Source organism: Aegilops tauschii, chromosome 1 (genome assembly GCF_002575655.3).
Source record: "Aegilops tauschii subsp. strangulata cultivar AL8/78 chromosome 1, Aet v6.0, whole genome shotgun sequence".
Lineage (NCBI taxonomy): Eukaryota > Viridiplantae > Streptophyta > Magnoliopsida > Poales > Poaceae > Aegilops > Aegilops tauschii.
The window spans coordinates 268707478-268725345 of NC_053035.3; the positions used below are offsets into that span (position 1 = coordinate 268707478).

The 17868-nt window shown below is 45.0% G+C and overlaps 2 protein-coding genes across 2 annotated transcripts; both read left to right on the top strand.

Annotated features, from left to right (window-relative positions):
- Window positions 1-6690: 6690 nt before the first annotated feature.
- On the top strand, window positions 6691-17133 carry LOC109761930 (mitochondrial inner membrane protein OXA1). The gene is made up of 9 exons (XM_020320740.4): window positions 6691-7201; window positions 7312-7393; window positions 10920-10962; window positions 11097-11155; window positions 13269-13335; window positions 13457-13588; window positions 15241-15360; window positions 16467-16521; window positions 16635-17133. Exons 1-9 carry the CDS (start codon window positions 6769-6771, stop codon window positions 16841-16843), a joined length of 1200 nt encoding a protein of 399 aa, XP_020176329.1. The 5' UTR covers window positions 6691-6768; the 3' UTR covers window positions 16844-17133.
- On the top strand, window positions 8541-10193 carry LOC141021104 (uncharacterized). The gene has a single exon (XM_073496031.1). It carries the CDS (start codon window positions 8755-8757, stop codon window positions 10051-10053), a length of 1299 nt encoding a protein of 432 aa, XP_073352132.1. The 5' UTR covers window positions 8541-8754; the 3' UTR covers window positions 10054-10193.
- Window positions 17134-17868: the final 735 nt, after the last annotated feature.

Below are 17868 nucleotides of genomic sequence, written 5' to 3' on the forward strand. Positions count from 1 at the left end.
TGGTCCCCTCCCACACTTGGCCCATGCAGCCCTCTAGGGCCGGTGGCCCCACTTGGTGGACCCCCGGGACCCTCTCGGTGGTCCCGGTACATTACCGATAACACCCGAAACTTTTCCGGTGACCAAAACAGGACTTCCCATATATAAATCTTTACCTCCGGACCATTCCGGAACTCCTCGTGACGTCCGGGATCTCATCCGGGACTCCGAACAACATTCGGTAACCACGTATATACTTTCCCTATAACCCTAGCGTCATCGAACCTTAAGTGTGTAGACCCTACGGGTTCGGGAACCATGCAGACATGACCGAGACGTTCTCCGGTCAATAACCAACAGCGGGATCTGGATACCCATGTTGGCTCCCACATGTTCCACGATGATCTCATCGGATGAACCACGATGTCGGGGATTCAATCAATCCCGTATGCAATTCCCTTTGTCTATCGATATGTTACTTGCCCGAGATTCGATCGTCGGTATCCCTATACCTTGTTCAATCTCGTTACCGGCAAGTCTCTTTACTCGTTCCGTAACTCACATCATCCCGTGATCAACTCCTTGGTCACATTGTGCACATTATGATGATGTCCTACCGAGTGGGCCCAGAGATACCTCTCCGTTTACACGGAGTGACAAATCCCAGTCTCGATTCGTGCCAACCCAACAGACACTTTCGGAGATACCTGTAGTGCGCCTTTATAGTCACCCAGTTACGTTGTGACGTTTGGTACACCCAAAGCATTCCTACGGTATCCGGGAGTTGCCCAATCTCATGGTCTAAGGAAATGATACTTGACATTAGAAAAGCTCTGAGCAAACGAACTACACGATCTTGTGCTAGGCTTAGGATTGGGTCTTGTCCATCACATCATTCTCCTAATGATGTGATCCCGTTATCAACGACATCCAATGTCCATGGTCAGGAAACCGTAACCATCTATTGATCAACGAGCTAGTCAACTAGAGGCTTACTAGGGACATGGTGTTGTCTATGTATCCACACATGTATCTGAGTTTCCTATCAATACAATTCTAGCATGGATAATAAACGATTATCATGAACAAGGAAATATAATAATAACCTATTTATTATTGCCTCTAGGGAATATTTCCAACACCCTAAGGGGGCAGAACTAACCACAGTGATAGGATGACCCAGAAAATACTGCTTAAGCTTCCGGCTAGCCATAAAAACCCCATACACAAGCTTCTGCCAATGTGGATACCTCTGTCTGGATTCAATAAGGACCTCACTGATGTAGTAAACCGGCTGTTGAACCGAATATTATTTGCCTGTTTCCTTCCTTTCCACCACAATGGCAACACTAACAACTCGGCTATTGGCAGCCACATATAATAGTAAAGGCTCCTTATCAATGGGAGCAGCCAGAACAGGCGGCTCAGCCAACTGTTTCTTCAAGTCCTCAAATGCTTGATTAGCAGCATCACTCCAGACAAAGTGATCTGTTTTCTTCATGATCTGGTACAGCGGTATAGCCTTTTCACCCAACCGGCTTATGAACCGGCTTAAGGCAGCAATACGACCTGCCAAACGTTGAACATCATTGACACATGTCGGCTTAGCTAAGGAAGTAATGGCCTTGATCTTCTTCGGGTTAGCTTCAATGCCTCTGTTGGAAACGAGAAAACCCAAAAGCTTACCAGCTGGTACACCAAAAACGCACTTGGCCGGGTTAAGCATCATCTTATAAACCCGGAGATTATCAAAGGTCTCCTTCAAATCATCAATCAGGGTTTCCTTTTTTCTGGATTTCACCACAATGTCATCCACATAAGCATGTACATTACGCCCAATTTGATCATGAAGGCAATTTTGCACACATCGCTGGTAAGTCGCCTGGGCACTCTTGAGCCCAAAAGGCATGGACACATAGCAGAAGGCTCCAAACGGAGTAATGAAAGCCGTTTTCTCCTGGTCCTTAACTGCCATTTTGATCTGATGGTAACCAGAATAAGCATCCAAAAAACTCAAACGCTCACAACCTGCCGTAGTATCAATAATTTGATCAATACGGGGGAGAGCAAAGGGATCAGCCGGACAAGCCTTGTTTAGATATGTTTAATCCACACACATACGTCAAGTGCCATTCTTCTTAAGTACTAGCACCGGGTTAGCCAACCACTCAGGATGAAAAACTTCAACGATGAATCCAGCCGCCAAGAGCCGGGCCACTTCTTCACCAATGGCTTTACGCCTCTCTTCGTTAAAACGACGAAGAAACTGCTTGACCGGCTTAAACTTTGAATCAATATTAAGAGGGTGCTCAGCGAGTTCCCTCGGTACACCTGGCATGTCAGAAGGTTTACATGCAAAGATGTCCCGGTTCTCACGGATGAACTCGATGAGCGTGCTTTCCTATTTCGGATCCAGATTAGCATTGATGCTGAACTGCTTGGATAAATCGCCAGGAACGAAATCAACTAGCTTGGTGTCATCCACCGACTTAAACATTAAGACCAGATCATGTTCCGTAGTTGGCTTCTTAAAAGATGTCATATCTGCCGGGTCAACATTATCTTTATAAAACTTCAATTCCTCTGTTGCACAGATAGACTCGGCATAAGCCGCATCACCTTCTTCACACTCCAAAGCTATCTTCCGGCTTCCATGCACTGTGATAGTCCCCTTGTGACCCGGCATTTTGAGCTGCAGATAAACATAACAAGGCCGCGCCATGAACTTGGCATAAGCCGGCCGTCCAAACAGAGCGTGATATGGATCTGAATCTTGACTACTTCAAAGGTCAACGTCTCAGATCTGGAATCATAATCATCTCCAAAAGCAACCTTTAGGGCTATTTTACCAACCGGGTATGCCGACTTACCAGGCACCACACCGTGAAAGACAGTGTTTGACGGCTTAAGATTTTATCAGTCAAACCCATCCGACGGAAAGTTTCATAATAAAGGATATTGATACTGCTACCTCCGTCCATGAGTACCTTAGTGAATTTATATCCTCCAACCTGAGGCGCCACCACCAACGCCAAGTGACCCGGATTATCAACTCGGGGCGGGTGATCCTCACGACTCCACACAATGGGCTGTTCAGACCATCGCAAGTAACGGGGAACCGCCGGCTCAACAGCGTTCACTGCCCTTTTATGGAGCTTCTGATCCCGCTTGCATAAACTTATGGTGAAGACGTGGTACTGCCCACTATTCAACTGTTTCGGGTTACTCTGATACCCAGATTGTTGTTGCTGATTTCCCTGACCGGACTGTTGATGATAACCACTCTGATTGCCTTGATTGCCTGGGTGACCCTGCCACCATAACCCAGACCATGAGAGCCGAAACCTGAGCCGCCGCCCGGCCCATGATTGTTCTGGAAAAAATTGAATTTTTGAACTCCTTCATAATTTGGCAGTCTTTCCAAAGGTGACTGGACGACCTTTCCCGCGTACCATGCTTTGGGCAAGGCTCATTCATCATTTGCTCAAGATTTATACCCGACCCTCTTGCCCGAGTAGGTGGCTTTCCCTTACGACGCTGACCATTATTCTGCGTGTTGGTATTGGCCACAAGATCTGAGCTGCTATCGGCCTTGCGCTTACCATTGCCCCCTGACTCGCCGGGTTATGATGCTGGCCCTTGGTGTTGCCACTCTTCTTTCCCTTTCCCGTCTTTTCATCATCAGACTCGGGGTCCTTGGTACTATCAGAGTCGGCATATTTAATCAGAGCTGCCATCAGCTCCCCCATGTCATTGCAGTGGCGCTTGAGTCGCCCTAGCTTCTGTTTAAGAGGCAAAAAAGGCAAGTTTTCTCCAACATTAAGACCGCTGTGCCGGCATTAATGTTATCCGATGAGTGCAGGATGGCTTTGACCCGGCGCACCCAGTGGGTCGTTGACTGGCCCTCTTCTTGGGCACATGCATCTAAATCCACAATCGACATGGGCTGTTTACACGTATCTTTAAAATTCTGGATGAACCGGGCCTTCAACTCAGCCAACGATCCAATTGAATTGGCAGGCAGACCCTTTAGCCAAGTACGGGTCGTCCCATCCAGCGTCATGGTGAAATACTTAGCACACGCGGCATCGCTGACCTCCAGCAGCTCCATGGCCATCTCGTAACTCTCAATCCACGCCTCAGGGGGTAAGTCGGCTGTGTAGTTGGGCACCTTACGAGGTCCTTTGAAATCCTTGGGCAAACGCTCATTACGCAGAGCCGGCACTAAACATGGTACACCCGTGCTTCTAGAGATCACGCCTGCCTCCATCGAAGTTGTCGGATAAACCGGAGATGGTTGATGAGCCGCGTACTGAGCCACCAGCTCAGCCTCCCGACGTGCTCTATCCTGATCCATCAGGGCCTGGGTATTACGGGGCGGGTCATGTCCACGGGGCGGGTTATGACGCTGCTCACTGCTTGACATCGTCGGGGAGTCCATGTGTCTGCTATAACTCCGGCTTGGGCGAGGGGTTGAATGGATCCTCTCACGACTGTAAGAATAAGCCTTCTGCTGCACCAATGTTGTCTGAAGAAGCTCTCGAGCCCTTCGTGTTTCAACCGCAGCTGGAGACTCACCTTTAACTGGGAGAGCCGCCAATCGCGACGCCGCAGCGATCATGTTATCCAACGGGTTAGAATAATGACCCGGTGGTGTCGGCACATGTTGTGGTGGGATATTATTCTGACAGGGCGGGTCCGTTGTGTGCGGTTGAGCCGGCGCTCCCGTCCCAGGCGCGGCTACTGCCCGGTTTACCCCTGGCGGGTCACTGGTCCCTGCACCAGGTGTGTTGAAGAGATTCCTCGCCTCGTAAACCGGAGGCAGACGACTTCGGTGCCTTCTCCTCAAGACTTCGTTTGAAGCGTTCTGATCCAACGGGAGCCGGAAGGAATCAGCCTAGATTCGTTGCGCCTGAGCATCCAAAGCGGCTCGTTCCGCAGCCATCCTCACATCCTCCGCTGCCAGATCTTCCTTGGCTTGAGTTTGATTTGATTTGCCGGGTTAACCTCTGCTGTCAACAATGTTGTCAAAGTGTCTAATAAGTCGGACAAGACCTGAGCCGGTGGGCGCGCAGGGCCTCCTGCCCCGGCCGCTGTCGCCGCTGCTGACCTGGAAATCATTGCCGCTGCAGTCGAAGAATTCTGCACTGACTGCGTACCGGCCATGAAAATCGCGACCCGGTTCGGCGGCTCATAGGTGTCCGGAATACTGTTGCCATCGGAACAGCCCCCAAGCCCGTCGTCCTGCAGTTGATACAACGAAGTAGTCTCGCCCGTGGACGACTCACCATCATAATAGATGGTCGTCTTACGCCAGACATGGATCCTTCCTCAAATTCTCCCCCATGGATGAATCCCACGAAGGCGCACTTCACGGCGGGTTGAACCTGGGCGGGTCGTGCACGCTGAGCCGTCTCGATGATGTCGGTGCAGGTGTCCGGCTCAGGGCCCGGTTCACCGACCTTGCCGATGAAGACGTGAATTCCACCGAAGGGGACCCGGTACCCGTACTCGATTGAGCCGGCCTCGGGGCCCCAGCCTGCGTCGTCGATGTAGAGCTTGCCGCGACGACTTTTGGTCATCCGGCCCACGGCGTATCCTTTGATCCCTTCAAAGTTGCCCTGTAAGAACTCGAAACCACCGTGCGTCAACCCCATGGTGGGCGCCAACTGTCGTGGAATTGTCACGACAGATGTCCTAGTGTGAGGACTTAGTCGTGGAGCCATCGCACTAGGTTAGCTTAAAGGGGTTAAACGGGACAAAGGACACATGAGTTTATACTGGGCCGGCCCCTTGCGGTGAAGGTAAAGGCCTAATCCAGTTTGATGTGGTATTGCTTATGCCTCGATTACCAGGGAGCGGATACGCTTGGCCTAGCTTTCGATCTGTTGTCTCTTGCCCTCAACCGCCGCCGGGTCGTCCCTTTATATACATAGGTTGACGCCCCGCGGCTTACAGAGTCCCGACCGGCTCATAAACGTGTCCGGCCCGGTGACTAATTATACTTGCCTTACAATACAAGTCATGCATATATGGCGGTTTATACCTATGGGCCTTAAGCTGCCTTTGGGCCTTGGGCTCTTCATAAGTCATCCTCATGAACCGCCATCTTCGATTCCTTCATGGGCTTCGTGACAATTAAACCGCCGTTGGTATAACTCGGCCCCTCCTGGGCGGGTCATACCTAATAGTTATATCCCCAACATGTACCGTTATGTTCAATTCTGGCGCTGCCAATTTTTTTTGAGCTTGACAGATCGGGCATAAGGGTCGTCGCTCGAGATCACGAGGCACGTTTCGTTGTGGCCTGCAGTGACCCAGTTTTTGGTGTTCTCGAGCCGGACAGGCGAGGTGTTCATTTGGCATTGGAAAAGCAAATACATGATGTTATCTTTGCTACAGATTGCCTATCTTTGGTGCATAAAATTCATTCTTCAATAATTAATCGTTCTGCTATTGGTGCCGTGGTTTTTGATATTAAAATTACGGCCGCTGCCTTCAATTCGGTGATCTTCAAGCACATACATCGACATTTGAATATTGCTGCTCATTTGTTAGCCAGAGCTTGGATGTATTCAGCTAGTCCATGTGTTTCTTTTATGTTCGGGACTGTATCCAGGGAACTCTCGAGTAACCAATAAAATTAGTGTTCTCTCTATAAAAAAAACGTGGCGAAAAGTGTGGAAGAGTTTCACCTGAAACTGACCGTGGTCGAACCCACTTCGACCGACCCGCCATTCCTCCACGGTCGCATTCCCTCGGGGCCGGCGCACCGCGCTCCAAGCAGCAATGGCGTTCGCCGCGGCTGCGCGGAGAAGCCTCGCCTCGCCTAGAATCTCCGATTGCCTCTCCCGCCGCTTCCATCCGGCGCTCCCTCAACTGCTCCCATCCAACTCCATCGGCGATCCCCGGAAGCCCTCGCCCCTTCCTCTCCCACCCGCACCGCGTCCGTTGCGTTTCTCGTTCTCCCCTTGCGGGACAGCTCAAACCCTAGACCTCCTCCCATTCGGCATCCACCTCCTCGCCGGGCCACCCCGCCGCGGGTTCTCCTCCTCCTCCCGCGACATTGACTTCGCCGACGTCCTCACCGGCGCCGCCAATGCCTGGCCGCCCGTGGCTGCCCCGGCGAGCTTCCCCGGCGAGGTGGCGTTGGCCGCGGGGGACTCGTCGATTGCCGTCGCGGCGGTGCAGCATCTCATCGACGCGGTCCATTCCTTCACTGGTCTGAACTGGTTAGGGTTTATGGGTTTGAGGATTTTTTTGCCCTTCACCGCGTCGTTGGAATTGTCTCTGGCTTACATCATGTTCCTCGTGTATTTTTTTGCACTGCAGGTGGATTTCCATTGCTCTACCCACAGTGCTCTTACGGTCTGTGTCGTGCCCATTGTGGATGCTTGCCAGGAAACGAGTATATGTAAGATCTTGCTATGGATTGTTGCTTCGGTTTATTTTTGTTCTCATGCATCATAACATCTTATCTTGTAGTATTGTGGTAGCTGCAACACCCAATTAGTTATAAGCTACTCCCCCCGTTCACTATTACTAAGATATTCCAACTTTTATCTAAATCGAATGTATGTAGACATGTTTTAGTGTGTTTATTCACTCATTTCAGTCAGTGTGTAGTCCATATTGAAATGTGCAAAACATCTTACAACAGTGAACAGAGGAAGTAGATATTGTATCATCATTTGTTCATGATAATGAAACAAACTTTATGCATGAAAACTTGCTATTCATTGGATGGAGTTAAGTAATCTTCCATCCAGAAACTACAAAGTGACAGGTTTAGGCTGTAAACTGCACCCTTCTGCAGACCCACAACCACAAGGAAACAATTCAAAATATCCATGTTTTTGCACTTATTTTGGGCGCCGTAAGCAAATAGGTTCATACCTTTTATAGTCAGTAGTTGCATGTACCCAGTTAGTCATGAGTTAGATATTAAACTAACTTTCTCCAGGCAAAGTTGAGATTCTTTGCACGGAGTTACTTCCATACAACAACTACAGATATCAGCAAATATGCAATATCCACGAGTAAATGTGTGCTCTGAATGCAATATCCCTGAGTAAGTGTGAATGGAATATCCATGAGTAAGGTCTAGTTTGGATCGCGTCCTGGTGCTATTTTGCGTGGCCTGAAACTGTCCCTGGAAATTTTCTGAAGCTGTTTGGTTCATGACCTGGAAAAGCCTGGTATAGCCTGGCCTGGAGTAACCGTGAGTGCAATTAGCCTGGGGAGAGACCCAAGGAGGAGGTTAGAGCAACTCTAGCAGACCCCGCATCCGCCCCCGACCTGCAAAATAACCGCCAAAATGCGGGTGCGGGCCGGAAAGCCTGCCCGACCAGACCCCGCATCCCGCCCCGGCCCGCAAAAAATTTTAGGGGGCGCGGCAAATTTCCGGCCTCAACCCGGGAAAACGCGGGTTTCCCCCTCGCGGCTGCGGTGCCCTGCATCACAGAGAAGCAGTTGGCGGGAGGGACATTTCAGCCCGCGCTCTTTTCCCCCTTCCTTCCGCCGCCGCCCGCCCTTGCTTCCGCCCGCCCGCCGCCGGCGATTCCGGCCATATCTGCGGGCGGAATCGCTCCGCGGGGCTGCCCCACACCCTCCTGCGCCGAGCCGCTGCACCGCCCCTCCGGATCCGGCGAGAAGAGCCGCCCCTCAGTCGCCGCCGCCGCTGGGATCGACCACCGCCGAGCGCACCACCGGTTAGTCCCCTTTTTATGATTTTCGCGAGCTGTGTAGTAGATTGACGCGCCGGCGTGTGTGTAGATGGAGTTGACCCCGTGCGAGAAGTTCTTGCTATCCGATTCGTCCGATTCGGACGACTCGGATGTGGAGACCATGCTTGCGAACTTTCGGCAGCAAACATTGGTCATGGCGCTTGCCGTGAAGGAGCATGAAGACGAGTACCGAAAGAGGAGGCGAGGATCTACTGTCGGGCGTCTGTGCATTCCGCGGAATCGCCATCTTGGAAACGAGATGTTGATGCAAGATTATTTTTCGGAGAATCCTACATATCCTGCACACCTCTTCCACAGAAGGTACCGAATGCGCCGATCCCTTTTTGTGAAAATTGTTGAAGCTTGCGAGGCAAATTGCCGGTATTTCACTCAGAGAAGGAATGCCGCGGGCTTAAAGGGATTTAGTGCATATCAAAAAATCTCCGCAGCTATGCGGGTGATTGCATATTGCGTTCCGGCTGACTATGCCGATGAGTATCTTCGCATTGGTGAAGATAGCACAATTGAGTCTGTGCGTAGATTTGCGAAAGTGATCGTCCGTGTCTTTGGTCCCGAGTATCTTCGGGCACCAAATGAAGATGACACAAAGAAATTGATGGCAGCTAATGAGAGGAGAGGTTGGCCTTGGATGCTAGGTAGCATTGATTGTATGCATTGGAATTGGAAAAATTGCCCCAAGGCTTGGCAAGGAATGTATTGTGGCAAGTCTCGTGATGCAACAATTGTGCTAGAGGCCGTAGCATCCGAGGATTTATGGATTTGGCATTGCTTTTTTGGTATGCCCGGCACACTCAATGATATCAATGTGTTGCAACGCTCTCATTTGTTTGCTAGGCTTGCTAGTGGTGATGCTCCTGCTTGCAACTACACTATCAATGGGCATGAATACACAAAGGGGTACTATCTAGCAGATGGTATATATCCTCCTTGGTGCACATTTGTCAAGAGCATCAAAGAACCCAAAACAAAAAAACAATGTGAATTTGCAAGGGTGCAAGAGGCAGCCCGAAAAGACATTGAAAGAGCATTCGGTGTTTTGCAATCTAGGTTTGCCATTGTCCGAGGTCCTGCTCGTTTTTGGGATAAGAAAACCCTGAAGAACATCATGACTTGCTGTGTTATCCTGCACAATATGATTCTTGAAGATGAGAGAGGAATGGACTTAGAATTCTTTTACGATAATGTGGGTAGCCGTGTCAAACTAGCTAGAGACCCAAACCGCATTAGAGCTTTTCTTCAGACATACAAGGAGATTGAAAATGCAGACACACACTTTCAACTTCAGGAAGATCTCATTGAGCACCATTGGCAAAGGGCTGGACAGTGACTAATTTTTGTACTCATTTGTATTTGTATTCATGACAAGTTTTGTATTGCATTATTTTTAGTTTGCTACGGTGATATGAATAATTATTTGTAATGCGGATGATTATTGTTTTATGTTTGATTTGAATAATTCTGTTTGTTTTCGATTGTTGAATTATGTTGGATTTGAGATTTGCGGGCTGATGATTTGCGGGGATGCAGCGGCGCAAAGAGCAGAACCCGCATAGCCGACCCATAAAAAAGCATATTCGGCGAATATGCTTTTTTACGGATCCGTTTGGGGGGTCTGCATCTGTGCCAGCCCGCGCCGGCCCGCAAAAGCTGTTTTGCGCGAACTGCATACGCGTTTTGCGGGCCGGCGTTTTGCGGGGTCTGCTAGAGTTGCTCTTAGCCTGGCCCAGGCGTGAGAAACGGGACGCGTGGCAGTGGCTAATGAATGCCTGGGCTGCTGTTACAGAAAACAACGCTCTGTACATGAGCTGTATGGACTGATTTGCTACGCCTATTAACTCCCCAGGCCAGGCCTACAACCAAACGCTTTCTTTTCACATCAGCCTGGCCAGGCATGAAAATTCTAGCATCGACGTCCACACCAGGCACCCGTGAAACTCCAGGCATGAGGGTGAGGACGTGAACATCTAAGCCTAAATGTCTGTTACGCAGATCCAAGTAAATGAACTGATTGGATGTTAACTTTTCAATGCCCTGTTTTTTGAGTGTGAGAATTTTTCCAGTATCCTGTAGGATAACAGTTGTTCTGTATGAAGCTCTTGCAGAACTCATTTTTATTGCAAAAATGCCTTAACCTGTTACAGAGCCAACTCAGAAAAGCACTATAACTGTTGTATATGCTTCAAATTTACATAGGAGGTGTCAGGAGATGCAACAAACCAGCAAGTTGGTAAATAATGTAAGCATTCTAACATTATTCATGATTCCTGCAACAAGCAAAGTGAAATTTTTGAGTATTCCTAGTGTACTGTACAACCTGCATATTATGTTGTCAAGAAAAGGAAGTTAATTGTATGCAATCATTTGCCGCAGGCTAAGGACGATGCATCAAGAGAAGAAGCTGAGCGTGCAGCATGGTCTTCACTCAAAAAGTATGCAATATGCTTACTTATGTTTATATCTTGACACTATAAAGCGTGTTCCGACAGTGTTAACGCTAATGTTTTCTTTCTGAAAAAAAGTCCTTTATGTTTTAACTTTTAAGTAGTTCTTGCTGGATGAAATAAGAGATATGGGGGATGTTTAATCTTAACATGGAAGAGAGAAGATAAAATCGTGTGTTTCCCCTATGATTTTTCCTTTCAAGCGTTTAACCATGACAAGATGTGTTTAGAAGTGAAGTCGTTTGGAAAGTGATGTTAGATTGTTTCATCTGAGAATCAAAACGATTTTAGTAAGGGCATGACTTGTTTCCAGGGTAGATAGTTTAAGTTTTTTATGCGGTTTCAATAGCCTTTTTTTAATCAGGAATGAGCGATCCATTTCAAAAGCACGATCGTATGAACTTGTTATTTTTGCACTAAGCATTTATGCATGACACAAAGGAAAAACATGCATGTACACTCTGTGGCATATGTTGTTCACCAGATTCTTAAATTGGCACTTAATGTAGTTATGTAGGTGGTTATCAGTCATCACCATAGCAAACGGTGGCCGATCACAGGGCTTGCTACTCTAACCAGCTAATTTTCTGCACATCATGTGCAAGAATCGGCGACAATGGAGCTAATCTTGTCCAAGTTAACACACAGTATACCACGAGTGCATGTTTCAGTCATGGGCAGGGACAATCCACACACTTGCATATGTATTTTCGGATAAATTAGAAAAGGTTTGCGTCTTGATTAAATGATATATAGAAACAACCTATGTACACCAGGCCTACAAATAGGCCAAAACGGCAACATTGTATGCGCACCCCTAAGAAAACTAAGCTCTGCTGGTAGTAACGCCTGTAGGCCAGTTGCCCCTGCCTTAGCCCAGAATCCTGACTCCGCACGTATACTGATGAGCAGCGTAGTGATATCAGGTCTATAAGTCTATTGCTGTTTAAGACGGCAGCGTTTCACTGCTTCCAAATCCACCATGCCGTGAGCATTATCAACGAGGATAAGCAACATGGTTCCCTACCATCTGATGGATCCTCGAGAGGTGAGCCACCCAATCGAGATAAGATAGTTGATACTACATTAGCACAGGTTTTGTTTAATCATTGTATTGCACATTGTTTCGACTGCATACTGCTACCATCGTTCAGGAAACAGCATCCAACAGAGGGCGGTTAGAGTGAAAACTGATCATTTTCAGTGTGTGTCGCCAGTGGAGCTAACACAGCATGCATGACCTTCTCTCCCTTCCCTACCGCAGTAGCTCAGCTGAAGGTTTATATCTGCATGCTATTATTCTTCATGTTGGAGCTAGCGTTTGAGGCTACCACTATAAGCTTTGGTTTTAATAATACAAGTTTCTAAATATCGGTCCATACACTCAGTTTGATACCGATTTGGCACATCCTTTTGTATTTTTGTTTTCAGACATGTTGGCTTATACAGACCGACTTTTTATCTTGTATTTATAGAAGACAAGGATTCTTGTTAAGAAAATGTTGAGAATAAAATTACACATGTACAACTTCATCAAGTTATTGCATCATTTGCATGGAGGCACATACTTTTTTGATGGAAACATATATATAATGTACTTACATACCTTTTATGTCATATTAAACTATTGTTTCTTTCTTTCTTTTGTAGTTCTATAGTGTCCATACTCCATACCACCTTCAGCCAGTTGGGTCACTTTTGCTGGACAGTTTAGTAAATATAGTTGATTTATATCTCCTATTTGCTATGAAAATATAGGCATGTACAATTGTACATGCATATCTGAATTCTGAAGTGCAAAGTATAATGCCAACTCCTCACTTCTAACTTTGCATTAATAATCCTATGGTGATGTGGTGTGTTGCCTAGCCCTAACTAAAATAATTATAATTTATGCTGCCGTGTAGCTTTTCTGGAATTTCCCTTTCCAAATTATTGCCGATCTCTTTGCTTTCTTATTGTATTGAGCTAAATTCCCTTTGGCTAACAAATTCAACCTTATATGCTATAACAACAAAATTTCTTTTGCTCCTACTTATTGTTATAGGGAGCTTTGCATGGATTTCTCCAAGATCTAAATGCTTTGCCTTTGTTCACACAGGTTAGGTCTTGCGTCATATCTTCCACTAATTGTGACACCGTATACCTTGATAACTCTTCACATCGCTGTAAGTTGACACCACGTGCTTCCTTCTGTTTGGCTAACTTTTGGTACCTCCCGTTACCACTACAACCATCTTCACCGTTTCCATTTTCACAGACTATTTCATTCTTCTATCATGCTTCTAGGTATCAAACATGGTTGACAATGTCCCATCTTTAAAAGGGGGTGGAGCATTCTGGTTTACTGATCTGACAACCCCTGATGCTCTTTGCATCTTTCCCATGATAACATCACTGTTCATCATGCTTACCTCAGAGGTATGCTCACAGTTTCTTCAGATCTAAATATATTTTTGTTCTTGTGCTATAAATTTCGAGACCCCATTGATTGCTTGCTTTGAACATTTGCTCATTTGATTTTATTTAGGTTGACAATGCTCCCACAGTAAACTGTTCGCATAAGATATTTTGCTGTTTTAAGTTTAAACCATAAAAAATGTACTACCTCCGTTTCAAAATAATTGAAGTTCTGGGTTTGTCTTAAGTCAAACTTGTTGAAGTTTGACCAAGGCTATAGAAAAAATATTAATGGAAAATGTAGAATTTCAATTATTTTGGAACGGAGGTAGTATTTATGAGTAATGCCAGTGGTTTTTGCTGAGTGAACAAAGCTGAAGTGTAGATGGAAAACATCATTAATAGTTTCTTCCTCTTTGTTCTGTGTGTCTGCTTACTTAAGTTCTGTTTATGAATAAATGTACACCCTCTGTTCCATAATTCTTGTCGTGGTTTCTTGTCGTGGTTTAGTTCAAATTTGAACTAAAACCATGACAAGAATTATGGAATGGAGGTAGTAGTTTTTTACTTTAGTTTTTTGGCAATACTATGCTGTTTCTGCATGTATTAACATTAGATCTTGGAGATAATTTTATTTTAATGCACACTAGCGATCTTTCTTTACCATTTCAAGAATTGAAAGCTCCCCAGGGGCTCATTTATGAGTGAAGATCCACTAGTGGAGCGTGGTGTTTTTTACAAATAGCACTCAATTCATATTAGTTAGCAATCTGTTGTCTTCAGTTGTCTGTGCATTGGTTGTTGATCATTTGGAGCGACTGTAACTGAATCAAGACACATGATTGTTTGTCAGGGGCACATGAATTATGACAAATTAGCAGTGAATAGTCTAGTTCTTAAGAATCCTTGAAGCCTTTACAAAGTTTCATGTTTTATGCACAACTCCTGCATTTTGGTATGTGCAATTGATTTAATCTGCAATCTAGAGATATTTTGGCGATTTAATGCATGTATCTAATTGTTTGGGCTGAAATCTCTTTTTCTTTAAAACTTGTTTGACGTGAACCTTGAAGGTTTTTACCTACAGTCCTCATCTACTGTGCCATCAATCCATCCATTACTTCCCTTACTTTTAAGTTTGTGTATGCTGTATTGTTTAATTTCTCTGTGCACTTTGCTCTGTGCAATTTAGGATGTGTTAATAACACTCAGATGTCAGTTTGCACTGCCGAACTCTGCTAATTTGACGCCTTTTTTTTTGTTTATAGCTCTGTCTCTTCATCTTGTTCCTTCTACTTCTTTAAGGCCCTTTCTTATAATAGTTGATTCATTAATTTTGGGTTGTTGTACGGAAGCCTCCTAAGGCATCCGTGTTTGATAAAAAATTCTGTCAGATTCAGTGTTAACTGTTACTCCCTCCATTTGGAAATGTAAGGCCTCCAGCTTTTTAGGATTTATCTTAGGCCAACATTTAATTAAACAATGTGTAAAATTACATGATACAGATCGACACTGTTGGATTCATATATAAAATAACTACCCAACGAAATCAATTTTGTATCACATAACATGCATATTGTTTAACTAATTGTTGGTCAAAGATAAGTATTGGAACCGTGGATGCCTTACAATTCCAAACAGAGGGATAGCTAATAAGAGTTTTTGGCTTGTAGCTCAAGTACAGTGCTTCAAAGAAATGCGAAAAATGCTCTCGCACGATGCACAAAGAAGCAAGGGAAGCTCTGAGAGTAATATCTCTTCTATCTATGTTGTTGACAGCAACCCTTCCTCAGGTATTGTGGAGTATTTGCTCATCCTTTGAATCTTCTGTTATCAAAACATTGAATATATGATTGAGTTTAAGCTGAACCCTCTAATGCTGAGCTTGGATACGGGTTCTGTGCTCTTAGGATCATATGCAAGGTAAAATCCATAAAGAAACCATAGTGTTTGAGCATGTTAGAATATATATGCATGGAAAAATATTGCTATATGTGCACATTACAAAAAGAGAACATGTCTTTATGTAAAATGCACCCATGATATTATTTTTTCCACCATGTTTGGGCTTGCACGTATTCTAACATGTTCTAGTAATATAATATGTTTGGGAAAATTTTGAAGTGTGCATGTGCACTGTGTCGATAATAGGTGTGTTTGATCCTAAGATTATATATCCCTATTTCCCATATGTTTTGGTTGGCCTGTGCTTCTCATTTTGTGATGTAATAGGATCATATATCTGGGTTTTATGTTTTAACCGAGTAAAAAGTAAAGAGTTAAAAAATGCTTCCCCATGTAGTTGTTTTTTTCTTAATACCTTAGATTTCAGCAACAGAATGAAAGTATACTTGTTCTTCTAATTGTACTTTTGTATTGGATATATGTTCATAAACGATTGACATGTTAATAATATAAATACAGTATGCATCATTGAGCATACTAGCGCAAGAGGGGATCACTATGATTTACTGTTTCTGTGACCATAAGACTATTTTATGGGGGCGGTAGCCTATAAAAAAACATTCAATTTTTCAAGCTCTTGGTTGAATTGGCTGGTACATGTACGATGGAATTCATTAGCTCTACAGTAAAAATCTCCAATTCCATGTTGCTTCTAGGTTTATTGCCATGTCAGCAGCTAGCCGGTGAGCTCTTTCTCCAATAAATAGTGCATTACACTCTAAAGTCTATATATGTATATAGACGTACTTTAGAGTGTAGATTAACTCATTTTACTCCGTATTTAGTCCATAGTGAAATCTCTAGAAAGACTTATATTTAGGAACGCAGGGAGTACTAATTAATATTCCAGACATTCTGAAGTAAAGCACCTAAAGATTCTGGGTTTCCGCTTCTTTCTGATGTTAAAGCATCTCCTAATCTATGTCCTGTCCAGGCGATTTCTTGTTCCTTGGTCACCTGGAGTTCTCTAAGTCTTGCAGAAAGGATAGGTGAGCATTGCATTTTGATTGGCCCTTTTTCTTTACAAAAGTAAATAAATAAATTTGTTTGGTACTTTCTCCGTTATACTTGAGATATAGAAACACGCTTTGATTGCTTGCAGCTCTCGAACAGCCAGCTGTGCAGAAAGTACTATATGGCACGCCCTTGAAACAAAGAAGATGTTCTTGTGATGGACAGAAGGGCCCAACTGCTGAAGATACCCCTTCTGTCAAGGAGCAGGAAGAGCCAGTTTCCCCAGAGACAAAGAAATCTTGTGATGGTAGCACTCACAGAGACGAGACCGATAAGAAATCGACCAAAGGCGGTTAAATGTAGACACCAATACTTACCACATTTTTTTAGATGAACTACACCACTTACCGGGTAGCAATCTCCTAGTCTTATGCTTGGGCCAGTTCTTTGGAGCTGTGCTGTGGAAATAAGCTCTTGTGGAAATAAGCTCAAGATAAGCTGCTGTGGAAATAAGCTCCAGATAATAAGCTAGCCAGTTCTTTTCAGTGCCAGCTTTTTCAGCTTCTGTGATATGATCAGTGAAAAGTCTGTAATACCCTTGGACTATACTATTGTTCAGATCAAATGATATTGCGCTATATTTTTTATCATTGTTGCTCATATGAACATAAATTTGACTGTAAAACACCACAACATGTTATAATCAAACGTAAGGAAGATCATTTTGTCGCATGCGAATGCCATACATGCATCACTGTCTCATGTAGTACGAGTTCTTGAGAATAAGTATTGAATAAAAAAGATCTGTAAATTATCACAGTTGAATCTTCCTCCTTTAGTGCACTGAAGACATCACGATGTACCTTCTTCGTAAAGAGTTCTAGAGCATGAAAATACACTTCACTTCTAGGTTTACCTCCATCATTCACCACCATGTCCTTCATCTCCTTAATCTCATCTCTCATAGGATCCTCCTTCATTTCAGATGTCGCCGAATTGCGGCTAGTCTCCCTCTTTTCCCAAAGGTCAGCAATACGCTTAAATTGCATTCTATCATCACTATCTTTTGCAATCTTTTGCACCATCGCAGGACTAGGTGAATAAGGACATGATCTCTTCTTTCGACCTTTAGCTTTGTTAGGTGTCACAAAAGTAGCATCTATTTCACATCCTGAACCAGCCACATCATCATCATCAATGTGAATTTGAGATGCACCAACTTAAGACGAGGGAGGTGCCGCCCTCGCGTACTCATTTGTCACACTAATATCATCAAATATAGCACCCAGTTTGATCTCATCCTCTAGTGGAGCAAATCGAAACTTGGTGGCAAGTTCATTTCTCTGAAAAAAAGCATATCACAAATTAGTGCAAGAATTGGT